The sequence below is a fragment of the Thermobia domestica genome, chromosome 9 (assembly GCF_964235325.1).
Source record: "Thermobia domestica chromosome 9, izTheDome1.hap1.1, whole genome shotgun sequence".
NCBI classification, from domain to species: Eukaryota; Metazoa; Arthropoda; class Insecta; order Zygentoma; family Lepismatidae; genus Thermobia; species Thermobia domestica.
The window spans coordinates 127,620,398-127,642,510 of record NC_137462.1 but is presented as its reverse complement, the minus strand read 5'-3'; the positions used below and the strand labels follow the sequence as shown (position 1 = coordinate 127,642,510).

General features: G+C 31.8%; 2 protein-coding genes across 2 annotated transcripts; one reads left to right on the top strand and one right to left on the bottom strand.

Annotated features, from left to right (window-relative positions):
* The first annotated feature begins 2,423 nt into the window (after positions 1-2,423).
* LOC145661004 (52 kDa repressor of the inhibitor of the protein kinase-like) lies at positions 2,424-3,428 on the top strand. Its single transcript, XM_081726441.1, has one exon. The coding sequence runs from the start codon at positions 2,424-2,426 to the stop codon at positions 3,426-3,428; it is 1,005 nt and encodes a 334-aa protein (XP_081582567.1).
* A 10,075-nt stretch (positions 3,429-13,503) lies between these two features.
* LOC145694112 (uncharacterized) lies at positions 13,504-21,702 on the bottom strand. Its single transcript, XM_081770231.1, has 2 exons — positions 21,413-21,702; positions 13,504-13,774 (listed from the first exon to the last, which is right to left on the bottom strand). The coding sequence occupies exons 1-2, from the start codon at positions 21,694-21,696 to the stop codon at positions 13,612-13,614; spliced, it is 447 nt and encodes a 148-aa protein (XP_081626357.1). The 5' UTR covers positions 21,697-21,702; the 3' UTR covers positions 13,504-13,611.
* Positions 21,703-22,113: the final 411 nt, after the last annotated feature.

The window sequence follows — 22,113 nt, the reverse complement described above, 5'->3', positions numbered from 1 at the left end:
TTGTGATTCATAAATTATCCTTCTTCCCCGGCATAAATTCATCTTATTATAAATGAAACGACATCACTAATCATATTTGGTAATATACTTCATTTCTATCTCAGAGAATTATAACACGCAAATGTTTCTCTGCGAAGTATTTTCCTCAAGAGGAAAAGAATGTTCATTTTTTTAACACTTTATGTATAAAAAAAAATACCGAACAAAAACAGTTGCTCATTTCTGTGGACACTAATATTTTCCAAAGTTCTGTTAAAACGTCACTTTCTACAACGACAGGAGGGTTGTTTTTTATATATATATGTGCGAAGGCAATAAATACTTTCAATGGGTGGTCAGTCGAAAGACGTGGTTGGCTTCGTTCACCAGCAATGAGATTGCGCTCGCCTACTCGGAAGGGTGAAAGGAAAGGAAAGCTGTTACTCAATTTTTATTCGAGGTAGACAAGGGTTTTGTTGAAATCGAGGTAAAAACTCGAAAACTTAGTTTGCCGGGCAAGCTGTTGTGCGCGGAGTGTGAAATCTTGCGTTCATGTAAAATGTCGCAAAGCAAATTGACAACTTTTTTTACGCGTAAACGAATAGTTATTGAAGATGAAGAAGAGAATAGAAGTGATGTGAAAAAAGGTGCGTAACGAGTGCGAATGCAAATATTATTGAAAATATGCAAAATGCTGGTGTTAGCGCTCCTGGTTCACAAGCTGTACAACTTGTAAGCGACATTTCATGTTTCGTGAGTAGGAAGTTAAGTGATGAAGAGAAAATTCAGGTGCTTGAGAATGTGTGGGTTCCGTGTAAAGATTACAAGTTTCCTCTTTTGGAGAAATTTAAGGAGAGGAAACTTCGATTTAGACATCAGTGGCTGGAGGAATTTAATTGGTTAGCCTACTCAGAAGTGCATCAAGGAGCATACTGTAAGTACTGTGTGATATTTTCACATTTGGGAGGATGTGGTGGGCAACCTTTGTGGCAACTTGTCAAAATAAAGTTTGATAATTGGAAAAAAGCAAAAGAAACATTCAGGGAACATAGAAACACGAAATATCATATAGATAGTGTGGGGAAGGCAGAAGATTTTTTGAAGGTAATGAAGAATAATTCGGGGAATGTAATTGAAGTCTTCAACAGGGACAGGACTAAGAAAGTACAAAAAAACCGCAAAGGTCTCGCACCTATTGTAGATGCTATTATTTTGTGTGGAAGGGAAGAAATTGCTTTACGAGGACATCGTGATCATGGCAAATTAGATATAAATGAAACAAGCGATTATACTAAAATGGGGAAATTTCGCGCCATTTTAAAATACCGAGCACAGGGAGACAATGATTTTCGAGAATTTTTAGAGGCACCAGGAGAAAGAAATAAATACACAAGTCCAACAATTCAGAATGAAATTATTGAGTGCTGCAATCTATATATATAAAAGAGAACGTACAAATCCTTTGTCCGCTCATCACGCTAATACGGCTGAACCAATTTCTTTTATTTTTGGGGGGTTATTAGGATTTGGACCCTAGATGGTTTTTATCATATCACTTTAATTTTCAATTACCAGTGTCTTGAGATAATTGACCATTCAGGTGTCCATTACGTACAAATCCTTTGTTAGTTCATCATAGGTATAAAAATAAACGTATTTATATGCAACCCGCATGACCGTGTCACTCGGCGGGTTAACATAAATGACAGGCGTTATAATGGTTTTTATCATATCACTTGAAAGCGAAAAAGTAAAAATTATCTAAGTAACAAAGTTTATTGCGTTCGGGGGTGACCGCAGCGAAGCGGGGCGGGTTAACATAAATGACAGGCGATATAATGTTAACATTTACTGCAATCTTCTATGGTTTTTATCATATCACTTGAAAGCGAAAAAGTAAAAATTATCTAAGTAACAAAGTTTATTGCGTTCCGGGGTGACCGCAGCGAAGCGGGGTGAACGCTGCTAGTCAACTCATATTGAAGAAAGTTGTTTCGCGAGTTAATGCTGCAAAATGCTTTTCGTTATTGGCTGATGAAACAACGGATATCACAAATGTAGAGCAGTTGGCTCTTTGTGCAAGATATGTTGAAAATGGATCTGTACGAGAAGATTTTCTCCAATTCGTTAAAGTTGAATCACTTACAGGTAACGACTTAGCGGAAATAATTTTGACAAGTTTAAAAGACTTCGGCATAAATTGTGAATATTTGCTCGGACAAGGATATGACGGTGCCACAAATATGTCTGGTCAATATAAGGGTGTTCAAGCGTTAATAAGAAAAAAATATCCTTTGGCAGTTTATGTATATTGCGCAGCTCATTCTCTAAATTTAGCGGTTACGAAAAGTAGTGAAATTTTACCAATAAAAAGCTGTTTAGGAGTAGTGGAGAAAATGTACGAATTTTTCAGTTCACCAAAGAGAAAATCTATTTTAAACAAAATGATAGAGAAGGCAGATATACCACCAAATGCAAAATCATTGAAAAGACTTAGTGTTGTCAGGTGGACAGGAAAATTCGAAGCAGTTCACGATTTCATAGAATTGATTGAATTTGTATTTGAGGCATTGGAGGAGATATCCACGTGGAGTGATTCTACAGGTACGGACGCAAGACTTGTCGTTAACTCTTTAGACTTCGAGTTTCTTCTGTCCTTATACACAATTGATTTCGTTTTTAGCTATGGCTTGCCGTTATGCAAATTTTTGCAGTCAGAAAACATCGATCTTGCGGAAGCCGTAAGTAACGCACAAAACATTGTGGAAGAATTTGATAGAATCAGAGGAGATTCTGAGAAGGTGTTCAAAAGAATATACAATAAGGCGCAGAAAGTAGCTGAAAGTTTGAGTGTAGAGGAGAAAATGAGGAGGGTTTCTATGCTTCAGAGAAACAGATCAAACTATAAAACAAATTCAGTTGAAGATTTTTTTAGAGTGAATATGTTTATTCCTTTCTTGGATCACTTTTCAAATCAGTTAAAAGAACGATTCTTAAAACACGAGAACATTTTCAGAGCCTTTATGTGCCTATTCAGTAGTGACGACATGGAAATTGAGTGCGAGAAGTTCGAAGATCTGGCTGCATTTTATTCTCCTTTTGTAGATAGAGATTCATATGGAGAACTGAGACTCTGGAAAACTAGATTGGCAAATGTAGGATGTAATCCCCGTACTGCCATTGAAGCACTGGAAAAATGTGACAGCAGGAGCTTTCCTAACATACATAAGCTACTGCAGATCTTATGTACTCTACCTGTGTCTACTTCCACCCCGGAAAGAACCTTTTCCACTCTCAAGCGCCTGAAAACCTACGTAAGAAATTCCACGTCTCAGACAAGGCTAAACGGACTAGCAGCTCTTTCCCTTCATCATGACATACCACTGTCGAGTGTTGAAGTGATAGATGAACTAGCAAAGAAAAAGCGTCGTCTCGAGTTTGTTTTGTGATGTGATATTCTGTGTAATTGTGACTACTTTTTTTTTTTTTTTTCGAAACAATGTAAATAATTGTGCGAATAGTATGAATAGATCATATATAGATCATAGATTATAAACGTTTGATAGACAGTACAAATATAAACAAAGATTTTAAAGTCGTAAATTTAACGTTTACAAGACTATTAAATAATTTGATATTTTATCGTGTGCATGGAATCGGGACATTTGAGAAGCGAGAGCTGAAATACAAGCCCACTAGATTCAGATACAGGTATGTAGATTTGTATTTTTGGGTTCAAATTTAATATTAGTATGTAATAGCAAGAATTAATTATCTTTTTTTGTTTTTGGAAACTTTGAATTGTTTATGTCTTTCTATAGATATACACGTAGGAAGAAACTTCATTTATTGATCAATATTTCTCCCATAAAATCAGCTATGAACTGTTAATTAATTAATAATTGTTAATTAGTTTATATATATATATATATATATATATATATATATATATATATATATATATATATATATATATATATATATATATATATGTGTGTGTGTGTGTGTGTGTGTGTGTGTACCCTTCCTCAGTTTCCTGACATATCCCCCCCTTGTCGAAATGCTATCTACGCCACTAACTACCTATAAAATTCAAACTCAATTATTCATGAATTTTAACAATTTTTTGCTGCAATACTGCCAATATTTTCAAGAAAACATATTATGAAGACTGTTAGAAAATAGAAATTACTTACTCGAAATGTAACAAACAATAACATCATTATACGTAGAATCATTAGAACGGTATTTTCAAGTAAAAATTTCTTCAGTTCTTTTTCATCTTCTTTTATTATTAAGAACGACATTCAAGGTGTAGATGTTATTGACACTAAAGCCAAATTTACATTGTGGAAGCTTTATTCAAGTCATTGACTATAGTTCATATTACATATTTATACGTGTAAATAACTGTGCTTTCCTTTTAGCTTATTTTTTTGAAAATATGCAGTATGACAACAAAAATTCGGCCAAACAATTAACATTTGAAATTTTACAAGAAGCGAGGTTAATATAATTTGTTTCCCTTATCTTTTATTATCCTGAACACATTTCTTCTAATCTAACTGACAATTAATATAGTATGTAATATAGAAAGTTAAGGAAGTGGAAGAGTATTCATACAATAGATCATACAATACAAATAAGAAAGTGTGCAAATTAAAATATAGGATTTTTTAAAAATTTCTCTGTATTTGGAAATGCTGACGATTCCAGACACGAAAAGTCTGTAAAGTAGGTGTGATAATTTAAAAAAAAATGGAATTTAGGATACATAGCGTCAGTGTCTCATGAACAACAAAGTCAACTTATTACACCTAGGTGATACGGTGACGGTTTAGGAGAAGACATAGTTTTATTTGTTGTTTGTTGGCTCAAAACAATGTGTTCTAGTTTACAGATAGTTAAAACAAAGAAGAAGAAGAAGAAGAAGAAATAAACAATTGAACAAAAATAAAGATGTGGAATACAGAAATATTAAAGTTTAATTTAAGAACCTCAAAGAAGCTGGAAGTATTGCTGATTTACTGGAATATCCTCAACTTTGCCTTTCAGTTGAGTCTGGATAACAATTTGGTGATAGATGGATCGGCCGCAGGACACCGATTTCTTGACCCACAGAGCCAATCGACTTCACATTCTGTGATTTTCAGTTATAGGGAAATGTTAAAACAATATTGTTTATGTTGACTAGGTTTTTTTTTTTTTTTTAACATGTGAACGATCTAAAAGGAAAAGAAATTTGTATGATTAATCTGGACATTTAAAATGAATATTGTCAAAAATCAATTTTAAGACTTCGTAAGCGAGTGCAAATATGTTTAGATGGAGCACAGTTAGAGGTCTGGTATTAAACAGCAGCAGAACATCGCCGTAAAATTTTGAAATTTATGATTTTTTTTAACTACTTCATGTTGATGTGACTCTCTATAAGAAACCTATGGTGCATGGTTAAGAGCCAAAGCACGTGTTTTATGTGCATATGGTTCCGGGTTCGATTCTCGGTTAAGTGTCAGATATAAATCGGAGTAGTGATTCGAGTCCCACCCTAACCAGTAAATTCTGTCTCAAATATCATCAGTACTGTAAAGGGACGTCCAAGTTTCAACTTTTCCAAATCCGGAAAGACTTTAAAAATACAAGGATTTAATGATACAAGGATCTCGGTCTCAAGTATCGACACCAGTTGAGAGCATAAAGAGGAAACAAAAATGTAGTTCTAAGAAGTTGAAAATGGCACTTCCAAGATACAAAATACAAATGAATTTGTATGTTTATTTTAAAGTAGTGGTAAATGTTATTTCTTATTTTTTTCGATTACCTTTGTATTGATTTTACTTGTAGAACTGTTGTACAATGTTAAAAAGTACATTTTACCTGCTGATTTGAAGTAAATGTTGATCTACGATTAAATGAAACATTCAGAGGAAAGGTAATTACATATAATAAAACTACTAGAGATTGTGTAAAGTACTGTATTTGTTATTCCATACAACATAATCAATTAGCTAACGACATATTATAGTGCTCTTTTATAATTTATAGAAACAATTGGCAGTTCAGAAAAAGAAAGTCTATTCATAACAAGAGATTAAGTACATAATGGACATGGCTCTTACTGAATCACATAATTAACTCAACTGACTTTTCATACAAATTAACAAAGAAACAGACAATTACCGCTACAAGACGACATTATAATAGTCTTTCCTTATTTGGAATATTAAATGTTTATGGTACAGACGACAACTATGTTTTGGATATTTTTGTTTTATGCAGAATAATTACAAAAACTTAGTTTTGTCTTAAAAAGTTATAGAAGTAGTAGAAACACGAACAATAATATCAACATATTAAAAACTCATTAACATAATATTAGACTTATAGCTTAATATTCTGTACGTGTATAGCCGTGTTTAAAATATTAATACCCAACCTGACTAGTAGCACCTCCGATTTATTGTGTTGGTAAATAGTCTTCTAAGATAAGTTTTAAAAAAGTCACACAGAATAGATCGCTTTGTTCGTCTATATATAACAACAGAGTATGTGCTTCTGGAATAGGCAGTGGTGCTATTCAACCGGTTCGCATAGGTTCGATGGAACCGGTTGTTAAAATATTTCGAGTTCGCACAACCGTTTGTAATACCCAGACATAAACACACACACACGCATGACCTAACCAAGAGTGAAAGAAAAAAGCCAAACAAATTAGTGAAAACACTTTTCCCGCTCGTTTGTATTGTTGTTTCAATTCAATGAGCAGATAGAAATTTGAATGGACAGATAGAAATTTGAATATGAATTCCGGGATACATAATGAATGTGATACGGAGTCGTCCACATATTACGTAATGCGACAATGGGGGAGAGGAGGTTCGGCCTTACGTTACGAAGTATGACACGAGGGAGGAGAGGGTTAACGTCTTTTTTACGTAACGTGTTTTTTTCTGTAATATTTATTTTCATTCTCACATTTATATGCAATCTTTTTAATCAAATAATTTTATGCAGTTCTTTTCATCTTTATATAAAGTTTTATATATATATATATATATTGTTTTGGAAAATTGAGAACATACAGCCTGTATAAATTGAATCATGCAGAAACAAATTGAAGACGCTACTAGACACCAGAATGACTGGTGACTAACCCTACACGTATTACAATACAAAAAGCTCTGTTTTGTGACTATCGTCGCAGTGCATTTACGGTTTACGCTTTCCTGGAGTTAGTTTTTAGCGATCGTAACTACCGCTTGAAAATGCCCTCGCGTTCCCACTCGTATCGCTATTTCTGAGAATAGATTTAAAACTTTTGATTTGAATCATTACTCCACTCTATTTTTCCAAGGGGTTTCGCATGTGAAACAGAAGAAACTCATTTTCGTGAAATAATATTTTTCGCGACAGTACGATCCAAGCAAAGTAAGATATTCAAAACTGAATTCGTCGGATATTCATCTCATACTGATTTTGTTATATTTAGATTTGAATTTTCCAAGAAAAATCGAGTTTATTGGCATTCTGGAACTGATTTAGGACAAGAAGAATTTGAAAAGGAGTAAACTGAAGTCCAAAGAAGATGACCGAAAGCTTGTTAACAAACGAGATGTTCCTGCTCCTTCACGTGTGCAGCCACATCGAATCTGTGATTTACGATGAAAAGAACTCCTTTGTATCGTCGACACTGAGAAACTTCAAATACAAGAAGCATCCTGGATTCCAGAAAAAAAAAAGGTCAATGTTAATTCTCTAGATCCTGTTTCACTTGTATCTTCCTGCAACACTTCCTCCTTGCCAATCATGGGTGACCTAAGAGGTTGGCTGCGATCTCCTTGGGAAAAAGACAGTATGAAGACAATCTCGAAGAATTAAGACTGGTTAATTAAACAACCTTATGGGGTTGAAATATTATTACGGTAGTACCATTTTCTAATACTTCGATTTGTTGGCGAAAAAGCACTACAAATATACTCAAAATACAAGAATTTTGTAATGAAAAGTTTTGCCATTAAAATTATTTTTTTTTATTGTGATAACTCCCAAAATAAGTAAAATTTGTGAAAATCAAAAATCAAAAAGTGTTACGTAACAAAGAGGGAGGGGTTTAGCCTTGCATTACGAAGTGTGACAAGGGAGAGGAAGGGGGTAAACTTGATCAAAAACAGCGTTACGTAATATGTGAACAGCCCTCAATGCCTATTACGTGTGCTACCTATCTACAACACGTTTTTGAATTACTTCAATGTCTTTATTAGTTCTCGAGATATGTACACTCATGTCCAAAATTATTGTCGCATGTCTATAAATATGCTATTGTAGGAATATAATTTGATAACGAATTCGCCTGGTATTTCTTATAATGTTAGTATGTGTCGGCAAAGACATGTATGTGGCAAATTTCATGTCAAAAGAGCAGTAAATAAGAACAATAAAACGAAAATAAAATTTTCTTATCCATTTAGCAACATTTTGTTTTACGCGTGCTAATTTTCGTATTTATAGTTCTTTTCCTATAAAATTTACCACAAACATATATTTCCCAACTCTACATATAGTATCAGTATTAAAAGTACCCTGCAAAATCATTATCAAATTATATTCTTACAAGGAGACAGTTATAGATATGCGACAATAATTTTGGACATGAGTGTACCTGCGAAGCAATGTGTACAAAATAAAGTGATCTTTTCATCGATATCTAGATCGATTGCTTGTCATGACCAATACTACCATTACTCAAAATATAGCACTTTTCTAGTGGGACACCCGATATATATATAGATAGATGATAGAGAGAGAGAGAGAGAGAGAGAGAGAGAGAGAGAGAGAACCGGTGGTTAAAAATTAGAATAGCACCACTAGGAATAAGTGACTGCTTTCCTCTTTTTACACGGCTGTACATCTAACAGTAATACATAGATACGTCCCAAGCATATTTTGTATAAGTTACATGACATGAGATCCTATTTAGAGCAAATAATAATTTGCAGCAACTTAAAAGACAGTTTGAAGGAATACAATAATAATATACGTTTTAAAATTGTTCAAATAGATTTTCAAGATGTAATCTCTATATTAATATTCGTAACTTATGTCTTATAATGCCCATTTAATTGTAACTTGTTCTGTAATAAGTACTTAAATAATATAATAAGAAACTCTCATAACTAACACAACCGTTTCAAGAATCACAAACATGTTTAAAAAATTAACACTCTGTTTCAGTTTCTGTAGTAATTTCTATCATAATAGAAATAATTCTTGTTTTACAACTAGTTAAATCAGATATTGTATGACTTTTCTTCTTTCTAAACTCGTTAGTCAAAAAAAAAAAAAAAAAAAAAAAAAAAAAAAAAAGTATATCCATGAAAATTGCTAAATTAATAAAAATGATTTTTAATGCATTTCTTTACATCTAGTAACTTTCTTGGCCCTCAAAACGCCAAGATCGGGTCAAAAGTGACCCAAATACTCAGAAATGTTATTGTTTTTATGTTAATTATTGCTCACAATCCTGAAACACAATGTATTCATATGTATGTTTAACAATGGGATATGATGTTCATATTTCGAATTATATATATATGTATTTGTTATGAAACTATATCATATATGGATAAAAATTTACCCAATTTTGCCGTTTTCTAGGATGCCAATAACCTTGGCATGTGAGTTAAAGTACACTACTTTTTACAACTCAAATAAGTGATATATGGGTCAAAAATCAGTGGAGTTACAAACATCATTTCAGTATATTATACAAGTATTATTTTTCTCTGAATGATGCTTATTCTAGCTTTAAAACCACGTATAACTTAAATAAAAATAAAATCTGACAAAGCAAACACTGTATATCATTGCCTTCATCAGACATTGTAAAAGTACAATCTAATACTATAAGCTGTAGATACATTATGAAAGTTCAACAAAAGGAGATTAGCAGTAGATACAACATAAAAGTACAATATGATGCTAGAAGTTGTAATCTTAGATTGTACTTTCAAAATGTGTCTGACGAAGGTGATTTTATATATAAATACAAATTAGTAACAATAAGTTTTCATGGGTTAAATTTTATTTGTATGTATGTTTTACTCGTTTCTCGTTAGGAGTATAGTAGGGTAAAACTAATTTCTAATTTTTCTTAACTAATAATTAAAATTTTTGGTACGAAGTCCAAAAGGGCTTAATGACCGGTCGGATAGTTTTGGTATGTCACCATTTCGTGAGCCTCGTCACAGTCGTTGGTTTTATATTCTTGGCTGACATTCTCTACCTCTTTCTTTAAAATAACTCACCAATTGTTTTCACGACACTAAGTGAGTGCCCTACTTTCATTATCATTTAGTTTTCGTCAACAGCTATTTATTCAAGTATTAAAGACCCAATATTCCTCGACTTTGGGGATCACGCGGGATCTGATAGAGCAGTATGGCTGGAGAATTTGGGTCTTTAATTCATAGTAACCTAAAGACTTTAAACAAACTTTTTATTGAAGCTCTAAATCGACTATCAGGATATATAATAACAGAAAACTACATTAGTCAACTATTTAATAGTCAATACATAAGAAATACGAGTACTTGTCACCCAGTACCTCCGAACTCTATTTGTTCTTATATTTCAGGTCACACCATCGAGAGAAAAAAAAAAATAAAAATAGTTAAAACGAAAATACATTAAGGTCGCATAATACAACTCAAAGAATAGTTGTATTACGCCATAATTGTTACGTAAGGACAAGTTTGGTAGAAATATATGGATAGATGAACATTTCTTGTCTATTGAAAAGGTCCAGCCTTATTTTGACACATTATCATTGAACTTGTAACTGATAAATGTAATACACACTTGGAAATAATGCTCTACATAGTTACGTGATTTATAAGAATCAGAATATATTTATTGTCATAAAGTCTATGCACAGGCACTAGACAACGTCAGGCAGTAAAAGTGTTTATACATTTTGTAGAGTTGATGTGAATACATAAGAACATAGATAGATTATGTACAACTGCTCGGGATATGAAACATCTTTCAAGTTAAACATTTACGTTTAAAATTTATTTTCTCACCTCTTTACTAACGTTGAGTAAACTAAACTTTTGTTTTCAGTTAACGTTTAAATATTTTTTCCCTACATTTCATTATGTGCCTTGTTTCTGTAAGTTATCCTTCTACAATGTCGAAAATTGTTATTCTTCTATAAGGTTTTATGAAAGGTTAAAGTTTCAAATAGCTTGCGAATTATTTATTAAACGTTAATTGGTGTTTACTCAAAGAAACCAAGTATTTATATTGTAAAAATTACCATATGAGCTCGTAGTGCACTTTTGACATTTGGAAATATCGATACAAATTGAATAAAGGGTGCAGGGAACAAGAATAAATGAGTACTCTTTTTATCAATCTCCTAATTGAATGTATTATTAATTATTTCTTTTTATTTGAGCAACATATATTTACACAGTTCCTTTCGGGAGCTTGAGTGCTCCCTTCAGTTAGGTGATCGCTTTATTTGAAAAATTGAAGGTTTATTGATATGGTTACTAAAAATAAATAAAAATGAACAATCTTATTTAGTGACTTAAATTATTTTCAAATAAGACGGAAAACAATTCATACTCTTACTTCTTTGTCTCAATGATATCAGGACCAATATATGTTGAAAATTTGTGTCGTTCCTAACAAAACAAAACGAGCATACACCGTTTAAGAATGGTTCACTGACGCCAACGATAGTTGCTACTATGATAAATACTATTGAAATTCCAACAAAAATTTTACTTAAATTGATCTCTCCTCCTGAATTCGTCCTATAGAAAAGGATGGATTTCATTTTTAACTTACAAACACATTATCTGTGTGTGAAATTTAGGCAAAAATCGTGAAATTTTCAAATAAACTATCTTTAATAAAAATCTTACGTAAGAGGAAACATCTAGCAAACTCAAAAAAATCTTAGACTCAAGATATGGTTGCAAGTCTGACACGGGTTATCAGCAAGAATTCATTAATGATGAATAGATGAACAAGCCACCATGGATTTTTTTTTTTTTTAATTCAGTTTTGAAAATGTTCACCAATTATTCTTACTTTATTTCTATAAGAATGAAGAAAGTAAAAATGGAACATTGCCAAATACAGAGTATATGAATTGTGAAATTTAATAAATACATGAATTAATATTTTACTAGACGTTTAGTTCATTAAATGCTTTACTAATTGTATACTAACATAATAAAATTTCTTGAACGTTTAATAAAATAAACAGATAGATAATTAAACGTTCTGCAAAACAAAATGTTTTTCGTAAAACAAACGATTACGTGTTTAAGAGAATTAAACGTTTAATGGTCTCTCACAAGTATAATATGCTTCGTTTATGTCAGCAACACAAATTGTAGATGTTTACATCCACTGTGACTAGATAAAAATGCAACAACGTACAGCTAAAAATTAAGTTTCAGTACTTAAGTTTTATGCTTAAGAATAACAATACTTCACAAAAGAAAGGCATCAATGTATCACATGTTGTAATACGTTCCAAGAATTAAGTCTGATGGTCACATAGGTATATTGGCCACAACGTTGCCGCATTTAGTTTCTCAAGCAACCATCCTTACAGAATTCACTAGAATTACCATATGTCTATGCAATGTGCTCTTGACATTTGGAAATATTGACACACAACATTTAGAAACAATATATAGAAAACTAAATCCGTCCTCCTTATTTACTTCTTTCGCTACATCTCAAACATTTATTTATTATACATATCAACAATAAAAATGTTTAAAATATTTAATAATAAACATATTAATTAACGTATTTGTAACACTAATAAATCCAACAAGATGGTTTTCGTTCAAGTTTAAAGTAACAACTAAAACATATTGCAAGCTGTGCTACGCTAAGATACAGCAAAAGTCGTGCTCTAGACACGAACAACAAGGTGCTTATAAAATATTACTGTACAAAACATTTAAAATCATTTATTTTTTATTATCTACATAGGTTTAAAAAATTCATATGAGAGATCTTTCAGAATGATCATTCAATTGAATAAACATTTATATTTTGCTAATAGAGCACTTGTTAGCAGTGCTTAAATTAGTTTCACTAACTAGCTGAAACGCTTATGTAAAATGGATAGAATCAGTAGAAGTAAAATTTCTCTACGAGCTCATACACTTAAGATAATTCTTAAGTGAAATCATCCAATTACTTAAATAAAATATTCATTAACGGTACAAACAGATCTCTGTGTTTTAGTAAAAAGTAATTTTCTACACATAAAAATTCATCAGTATCATTTTGTATAAAACATCAATATATTCGTAAGAATCATTCTTTTAGTATCAAAAATTTAGAAAATAGAACTTCTCATATGATAAAAATCTTACACTAAGCTGGACGGAATAACGGATGGATTTGATATTTCTTTCTGATATTTGCTTTGAACAGCTAAACTGACTAGTTTTGAAATTAACTTTTTTAAATAATTAGATAGCTCCCTTGCTATATATATAAAGCAAATACAAAACAATAAGTAAATAATATAAAATAAAATACGGCCTCAACCTTCAACAGAATGAACGTTATCCGTAGCATTTCCCCCTCTCTTTAATGAGTAGTCCCCGAGGTGGAAGAGTCTCTTGATACGCACTTTCCAAATGGTGTTACTAATACAGTCAATTGGTCATTCCCAATTGCTTCTGAAACCATTTCATCTTCAACACATATGTCTTGCAACTTTCTCTTCACTTCGTCTAGCATTTTCACAAATCTGAAAAATGAAAATCAGCAATCCAAAATTTTATAGTAAGTCAGTTCAGAACAAAACCTTATCAAATGTTAGAAGACTATAATTATTTAACCGTCAATACAAATGGTATATCCAGCAACAGTAAGTTATCGTGAAAACTAAGTAAACACTTCCTCATGTGCATTTTTCGTTCTATTGATTTATATTTTTCTAAATTGTAGTTGTTGTCCTTGTTAATGGAACGAGAACTTTTTTCAAAGACTATAATGCTTAGATGTAGACAAATAGAAGAGTATTGAGGTAGGTGGTAGTGAAAATTTCTGCAAGTGAACGACATCTTCACATGAACATCCGAATACTGCACTACCAAAACGTTTACCTAAAAACATAACTGCAAGTATTTCTATTAGAAAAAAGAAAAGAAAAGAAGAAAAAACTGAAAGAAGCAATTATGGTCTTAAATACTGCCCTATCACCTATTTTTTTGTTTATTTTGCATCGGTCAAACCAATAGTTCGTGTAAGTCAAATTATCGATCATGTATTGGAGGACTGTCTGAAATAAAAAACTTAGTACCACTTTGTGACTATATCTTAAACTATTATTCATCTAATTGTTACAAAGATGATTGTTTAGCCATAAGAATCTATAAATACCATTGCTCCTTGACAAGAAAATTTAACAATATTTATCACATATCTTCAAAAATGTAGGCAATCATCTTTTTGCTCCTACAAATTTAAGCCAATAGCAGAAAAGGGCAAAAATATCAAAATTTCTAATATTTGAAATAAACTGTTGATATTAAATTATAATCTCCAATAACTGGAACAGTAACCTTAAGGAATAAAAATCCATATCCGTCATTGTGAGTTCGTTTGTCGTATTTCCAATTATTACCCAGAAAAATACAACTAATTCATTTTCTTGTCAACTAACTTATAAGTAAAATGTTACTCTCACGTACAAGGAATTATACGGTTTTGTTTTCTTTCTTTTTCTTTTCTTAAAATTAGATATTTTAACAATTTTTTCATACCTATGCTGAACTAGAACAGAAAACTGCAATATGGTATTCCGCTCATGCCAGCATGGTATTATACTTTAAAAATGAATATACAAAATTTATTATGTTTGAATAACACATTTTATTTCGTTGACTTATATCAATTACTTGAAAGTTGTAGGATTTTAGTTCCCTGTATATTAAATATATTTAAAATATTTTATATAGATAGTTATCTTTGGCAGAGACAAATTATAAACAGCAGCAGGCAATTTAAAATATAGAAACAATACAAAGACTAACTCTACTATCATTTTTACGTCACCCGTTATATCAAAAACAGTAATAATGTATTTTTGTTTTCAATTTAGTTATATTTGTTCATGGTTGCTAGGTATGTAAGCAGCTCATTGATTTTATAGATTTCCTACTTTTCATATATATATATATATATATATATATATATATATATATATTAACACTTCACTTTTTGAATAGAAGTTACATAATTAAATAAAGTTCAATTTGCACATTTTATAAACTTTTTGTGTTATTTTAATCGTAAAGAAGACTACTAAATTCATAAAATAGCATACCTACGAAGTATGATAGAAAGTAATTATTATTCCATCCGTTGTACTTTTCTAATATCTGCTGGTACATTTTGTCGAAAAGTAACCAACTTCAATAATAAATTATTATTGATATATCGCATTTTAATCTTTATTCACTTCCTCTTTCCTTCCTATAAGATGAAGCGTTAAGGGAAATGTCCTATAATAATCATTTTTAGTATATGTAATTATGTTTTCAATCAGTAATTAATTTTTATATAAAACATTTTTTTTATCAGAAAATAGTAAATGCATTATCTTACAGCATGAAAGAAATTGAACTATATTTCTTTTGATAAATAATTCATCATATGAAAAGACCAGGCAAAAGAAAAAGAGAGAAATTAGATAAGCATAGAAGTAGCTATGAAGAATCATCAAAGCTTGGCGTTATATTGGAATGTAGAAGTGTGTTTATAAGTTAAAATCGGAGGGAACTTAATGAAGAAAGATTAAAAAAAAAAAAAAAAAAAAAAAAAAAAAACTATTTGAAGCTGCCAATCAGTAAGAGAACAAGGAGAAACGAGCGATTATTATTAAAGATACAAATTTATCTAACTGTAATTACGTAAAGTATTAGAAAACAAGCATTAAACAATTAATATATAAATTAATAAAAATAAATTATGAAGTAATAAAAAGGAGTAAGGACAGTACTAACGATTCAAAATGAAAATTATGCAGGTTTTCTCTTTGTAGGAAGTTCAAAAGAAAAATATGGCAAAGAAAAATAGTAGCATTAAAAATGGGTTACATGTGGTAAGGATGGGTTCAAGTCACAGATGGGGAACAATGTGCATATCGTTGGTAGTTCTCATGTTAGTAGATGTTATGTCATATAAAGATAGGAGAATATTTTAATTGAATTAAAATTTTGAGGCATTGTATCTTTTTTTGTTGAATGAAAGTATTGTTTCTGTAAAGTGACTTACTAAGTTTATAGAAACAATACTGTACTAAAATCATGGATTCCGAAATGTGTTATGTGTTTATATAAATAATTTAGCTTAGCTGATTCCCAACGTAGTACCACATTAAAGTAACACAATTCATTTACTCAAAATTTTCCATTCTTTTTGTGACATTTCACATTTCTGTTCTAGTCTCTACCAAATTCCATCTAAAATTTTCGTAAGTACGTAGTTGATAAGATAGTCAACGGGAGAGTAACATGCCTATTTTTCTCCTATTTTTTTTATTCTATTTCTCTACTTCTCCATTTTTCTAACTTGATGACGTATTTGGCAAAAACTTTACATTTGTTTGTATTATTTGATAATGATTTTACTCTTTTCTGATATAAGTAAATTCTTTTCTGTACGTGCTTCGAGATTTTTCTTGTTCAAATCTTAAGAATGAAACAAAAATACATGATAATATGACACAATTTAAGGAATTTATCGTATTTTAAAAAGTTTCACGTATCGATGACAAATGTAAATCATTTGAAGAATTGTTTTGTGCATACAGTAAAGATCGTAAAAATTTGACTTAAATTATTGTACAGCAAATCCATAACAATAGAAAAGAGAAAAGTGACTCTTCTTTTTTAGTTTCTTTAATGTATCACTCAGTGATGTAGCTAAATGAAAGGGAGGCCATCCCCGAGCGCACCGTCAATAACTGCTCTTCTTTGGAAACCGAAAATGGTTTTAATAGTTGGAAAAAACGAGAAAAATCGCTGCACATGAGAATTCTAACACGGAAGGAAATGGAAAAGAGGCTAATAATAAAAAAAGAATGTTTAATAGACGCAAGCTTCAAAATCAAATTACTGAAGAGAAGAGAAAAACGAAGACAAGTACTTAATAGGAAATTACGAAACATAAAATATGTAGCCAAACATAATTTGGCCCTAAGAGGCTACAGAAAAAGTGCCAATGAAACTGAAAAACAAGAGAGTCACAGAAATGTTGGAATGTAATAGAACTTCTCAACCAGGGCCGGTCTAATACGTGTGCGACATGTGCGGTCGCTCACGTGCGATTTTGAGAGGGACGCCGAAATAAGAAAAAATATAAAAAATAGTATGATAAAAATTTAAATTTTTATTTAATTTTGAATGCAAATTGAATATGTTAATAACATATCCGACAAGCATTTTGAGACCTGTACGAGGATGCATAATTTGAAGGCATAGTGTTAGAGGTTATAGTGTTAGTTGCATTGAATAGTGTTAGAGGTGAGACCAATTCTTTGTCCGAAACAATTGAAGATTTGAGTTTCTGAGTGTCATTGATTGCATTTTATGATGTCCCATTCCAAATAAACATTCATTACTAGTACAATATTACAATCAAAGGTCGTCAATTTACCTCAAGCTGCAGCTATGTTGAAGTTTGTTGGGGACTTTTTGACGGACTTTCGCGAAAATGAATTTGTTAGTTGTTTAATGAAAGCCAAGGCTGAAGATTTAGAAGTCGAAGGAAAATTCAAACACCGCGGGTTATAAGGAAGAAGAATCAATTTGAACAAAATTATTTTTCAAAGTTTTTTATTTTTTTTTTTATTTTCAAAATTAGAAAGCAGTCGTTTAATACCTTTTTTTAATTTTAGGCGGGAAAACACCTCGCTGAACTATCTGTTGGAACCTGGATATGCAGACGCTTACGTAAATGTGTGGGTTGCTTTGAGAATACTTTTGACAATAATAATGTCGGTAGCGTTGCCGGAGAAAAGATTTTCAAAATTAAAATTAATGAAAACCTACCTAGGATCTACTTTCGTAGGAAAGACTCAACGACCTTGCACTTTTGTCCATTGAAAATGATATTTCATCGTCATTAGATTACATCGTCTGAAATTTACAATGCTTTGCAAGAGGTTTGTGAAAATAGTGTAATAGATTGTAGCACTGTATCACGACTGCGAACAACCCAAGAAGTGGAAGACCATCAACTGCATCAGACTACACCTCTGAGATTATTGTGAATAACATTTTGAGAGAGAATCGACGAAACACATGTGAGGAAATTGCATATGAGGCCAGAATATCTGTCACTTCAGTTTATAGAATCATCACTCAAAAGATAAGGATGAGAAAAATTGCTGCCAAATGGGTTCCGTATGGGAAAGACTACATACTGCCCTACAAGTGAGAGAAACATTCGAGAAGTATGGATGAGAAACACTTCCCCACCCATTTATATAGCTGGTTTGAGTCCGCCAAACTTTGACTTGTTTCCCAAATTGAAGGAATCACTCCATAGAAAACGTTTCGATACAACTGACGAAGCTTCCAGTGAGATGACTCGAGTGAAGATACAACTCAACAATAAAGGTACCCTATCCGAAATACAGAATTTACCAAAAAGTTTGGAAGCTGTCATAAGCAAGAATGGAAATAATATTGAAGGCCTGTAAAGTATTTTGTACAACAAATTATTTATTTCCATAATATATTTCAGTGTGCAGGACTTTTGAAATGACCTTCGTGTGATACACTAATAAAAACATTTTCGGCTGCTAAAACTAGGGAGATCCACTACTAAGTGTATAATACAAACTATTTTAATCAATTTTCTGTAATATTTTTATTGATTTTTATACTACTACTATCAATTTATAGTTTTAGTAATATACCTTCTCTAGAAAAGTGAATACCAAAATTTATATTTCTGAACTTCTTCGTACTTTTTCTAACGAATTGATGTATCTTTTTTAAATATTAATATATTCAAACTGAAATGTATTTTTGTTGAAAATTAAATCAAACAAAACTTTTGTTGTAGTTAAAAAATGTGTTTTGTTATTTTCTACCAAACAAAACAATAAACTGAGTAAAAGAATTTACTAACAGTTTTCTCTTTACATTAGTACAGTACAATACGCCTATTGAGTTCGAAAAAGTCAATTAAAAGAATTAGTACTAGAAGAAGTCATTAAAAAAATAATAATGAAAAGGTACTAAATACTTTATTTTAATATTTACTATTTATTACTACTTATTAGTGTTAGTTTTTGGTTTTTAATATCTTAAAAATCTCAACTTCAGGTATTAAGTTCCGACCAATTTCAGTTATAGAGCACCTATACCATGCCATTTTCATTGTAAGGGGCACCAAAACTTATTCTTCGACACACAATATACATTTTAACATCTGGAAAGAGATAAATTACCTTTAGAAGAATGTTGATCAAAGTGTTACGACAATATATCTGTAATGTCTGGCTACAAATCATAAGTGCAACAAAGTTTTGCTGCACTTAACCAAAAACTTCATTTGTTAACTGTGAAACCACACACTTAATTTAGTTAGGTTTACGCTGTTGGTCACGAGGGAGTAGATATGACTCTTTTCAGTACTGTGTAAACTATTTATGTTTATTTTTCGCGGTTAACTTCTCGATGGGAGAGATTGAAAACTGATCTTGGTATATCAGTGAAGTCAGAGTCAGAAGCTCATTGGAATGCCAGAGTAGAAGCTGTTAAATCGATGTATGGTCTTTGGGTAGAACTGTTAGAAAATATTGCAAATGATCAGAGTGAAAATTCAAATAAAAGAAGTGATGCGATTCAGTTGTTACATCGGATTTTCATATTTGGGTTTTTTGGTCTTCTTCAATTTTGGAATAATGTACTTACCAAGATTGACCGGGTTCAGAAAAGGCTTCAGATGAATTTTCATAATGCTACTAAGATATTCAGGCTTTACAAGGGTATTTTCAGGATATCACAAGAGTATTACAAGAGTAAAATAGTTATGCCATATGCAAGAATTCTCTACAGAAAGTAAAGGAACTGTGCAGTTTGTGTAATGTCCAACTTGAGAGACAGCAGAGGAGAAGGAAGAAATGCCTGGAAAAACAGCAGAGAATGTAGGGCTCACAGCAGAAAATGAAATACTACAACTGATAAAAATATGATTGACAAAATACACACAGAAATGGGAAACAGATGCATTAGCTTGAAGAAACTGGACTCTAGTTTTGGGTTTCTTTTAGACATAAGGTAACTGATGTGCACAACTAATAATAATAGCTTGAAACTGAGATGCATTTTTATAGAAAGCTTTTATAATACAGACTTGGATGGCTTGGAAGTGCTTAGGGAAATAACGGACTGCCGAATACTACTCAAGACAAGGGCTGATGTAAGCTTTCGACACCAGAGGACTTTCATCGCTTCATTGTTCAGTATGGGGATGATGTAATCTTCCAAATTTGAGAGTCCTTGCCGCAACATCCATTGTCAGTTGAAAGATCTTTTAGTAAGTCCAGTCCTACCTGAGATCACCCATGGAACAATAAAGATCAGACGTTTCGTTGCTGAGTGTGGAGCGGAAGGTTACCGGAAGCATTTTGAGGAACGAATCGACAAATTTGCAGGAGCAAAGGCAAGAAAAATTCTCTTTGAAGTTACATAATTACATCTAAAGCATTACAACAAACTATTTCTTTTACTTTTTTCATCCTCTTCATATCCTAAAAATATCCTGCAAAATGTAGATTTTCATGTTTTAAAACTAAAAAAATTTCTCGAAAGCATGAATGCCTCCCTTATTCTCATATTTTATCATGAGGGGTGTCAGGAGTGGAGGCGAAAATTGACTGAAAACTCTAGTTATACTTCCGGTATTGCTTCATCAGGCAATGGAGGAAGAAATAGAGAGGAAAGAAACATTATATAAAAAGAATAGAATCTACGAAGCATGCAGAACATTGCGAATGGAATTGGACGCTAGCATGGTAGTGTTATACATCAGAGATGGGCACCTTCACGCATTTTGCCCTCATGAGGGTCGCCTTCATTCTCAGTGGATGAAGATGAGTGAGGGCAAGAATGAAGAGGGTGAGGGCACCAATAATATTTGAAGGTGGTTGTTATTGAGGGTAGGGAAAAATGTCCATCTCTGTCCATCTCTGTTGAGAAGAGCATAAACTGCTCTTCTCAAAATTTCCTTTCTTCCTACTTTATATATTCTTCTATTTGATAGAAAAGATTATAGTTTACTTCCATTAAATTGTCATGCTATTATATTTCTTACTATTTTCTATTTTCGCGTAACTATACAGACTACATTAATGATGGAAACAAACCTTAAATATCTTTCTTGCATTTCGTCGGAATCATCATATAGCCGAGACTGATCAACTGTATTCGTGACATTACTATCTCTTTGTTCTTTCGTTCTCTTCAATTTACTTCCCTTTTCTATCTTCGCTCGTTTATTTGTTCCGGTCTTGTGAGGCAACTGTTGTTTAGGTACTTCTTGTAAGGCACGAATTTCATGATGAATCCAAACGGCTATATTTTGAAGCTCAACAAACCACTGACCAAATTCACTTACTGGCGCAGTGGCACTTTGACAATCAACTTTCATAGATACACCTTTGTATGATGCCAGAAGTTCTGCTGCAGAATGAATTTCTTTACTGAGTTCCTTGAACATAAGCTAAAAACAAAGTAAAATCATTAAAACATGTTAGAATATACATTATATCCTATTGTTATACGCAATAATTCAAAATCTAATTGGATTTAAGCCTATATTTAAAAAAAAAGTTTGGAGACAACTGTACTTCTGAAGTGATACGTGAATTTTTAAAGCAGTAAGTGAATTCAGTAAAATAGTTACTAATGAAGAAAACATCAAAATAGGTGCCTCAAAACAATCTTTTAAATTGGTGAAGGCGTTCAATAAGATAGTGTACTTGATCCTCTATTCTTTTCAATAACTATAGATGATTTTTCTAGTGCCATTACTTGCGAATGATACTAAAGTTATAGATTATTTCCT

What these genes read in the sequence shown, in the direction of transcription:
- LOC145661004 (XM_081726441.1), top strand. Translation starts at nt 2,424, where the DNA reads ATGATAGAGAAGGCAGATATACCACCAAATGCAAAATCATTGAAAAGA.
- LOC145694112 (XM_081770231.1), bottom strand. Translation starts at nt 21,696, where the DNA reads ATGAAAGTTGATTGTCAAAGTGCCACTGCGCCAGTAAGTGAATTTGGT. An exon ending in ATGCAAGAAAGATATTTAAG is followed by an intron (nt 13,775 to 21,412) that starts GTTTGTTTCCAT and finishes TTCATTTTTCAG; the next exon opens with ATTTGTGAAAATGCTAGACG.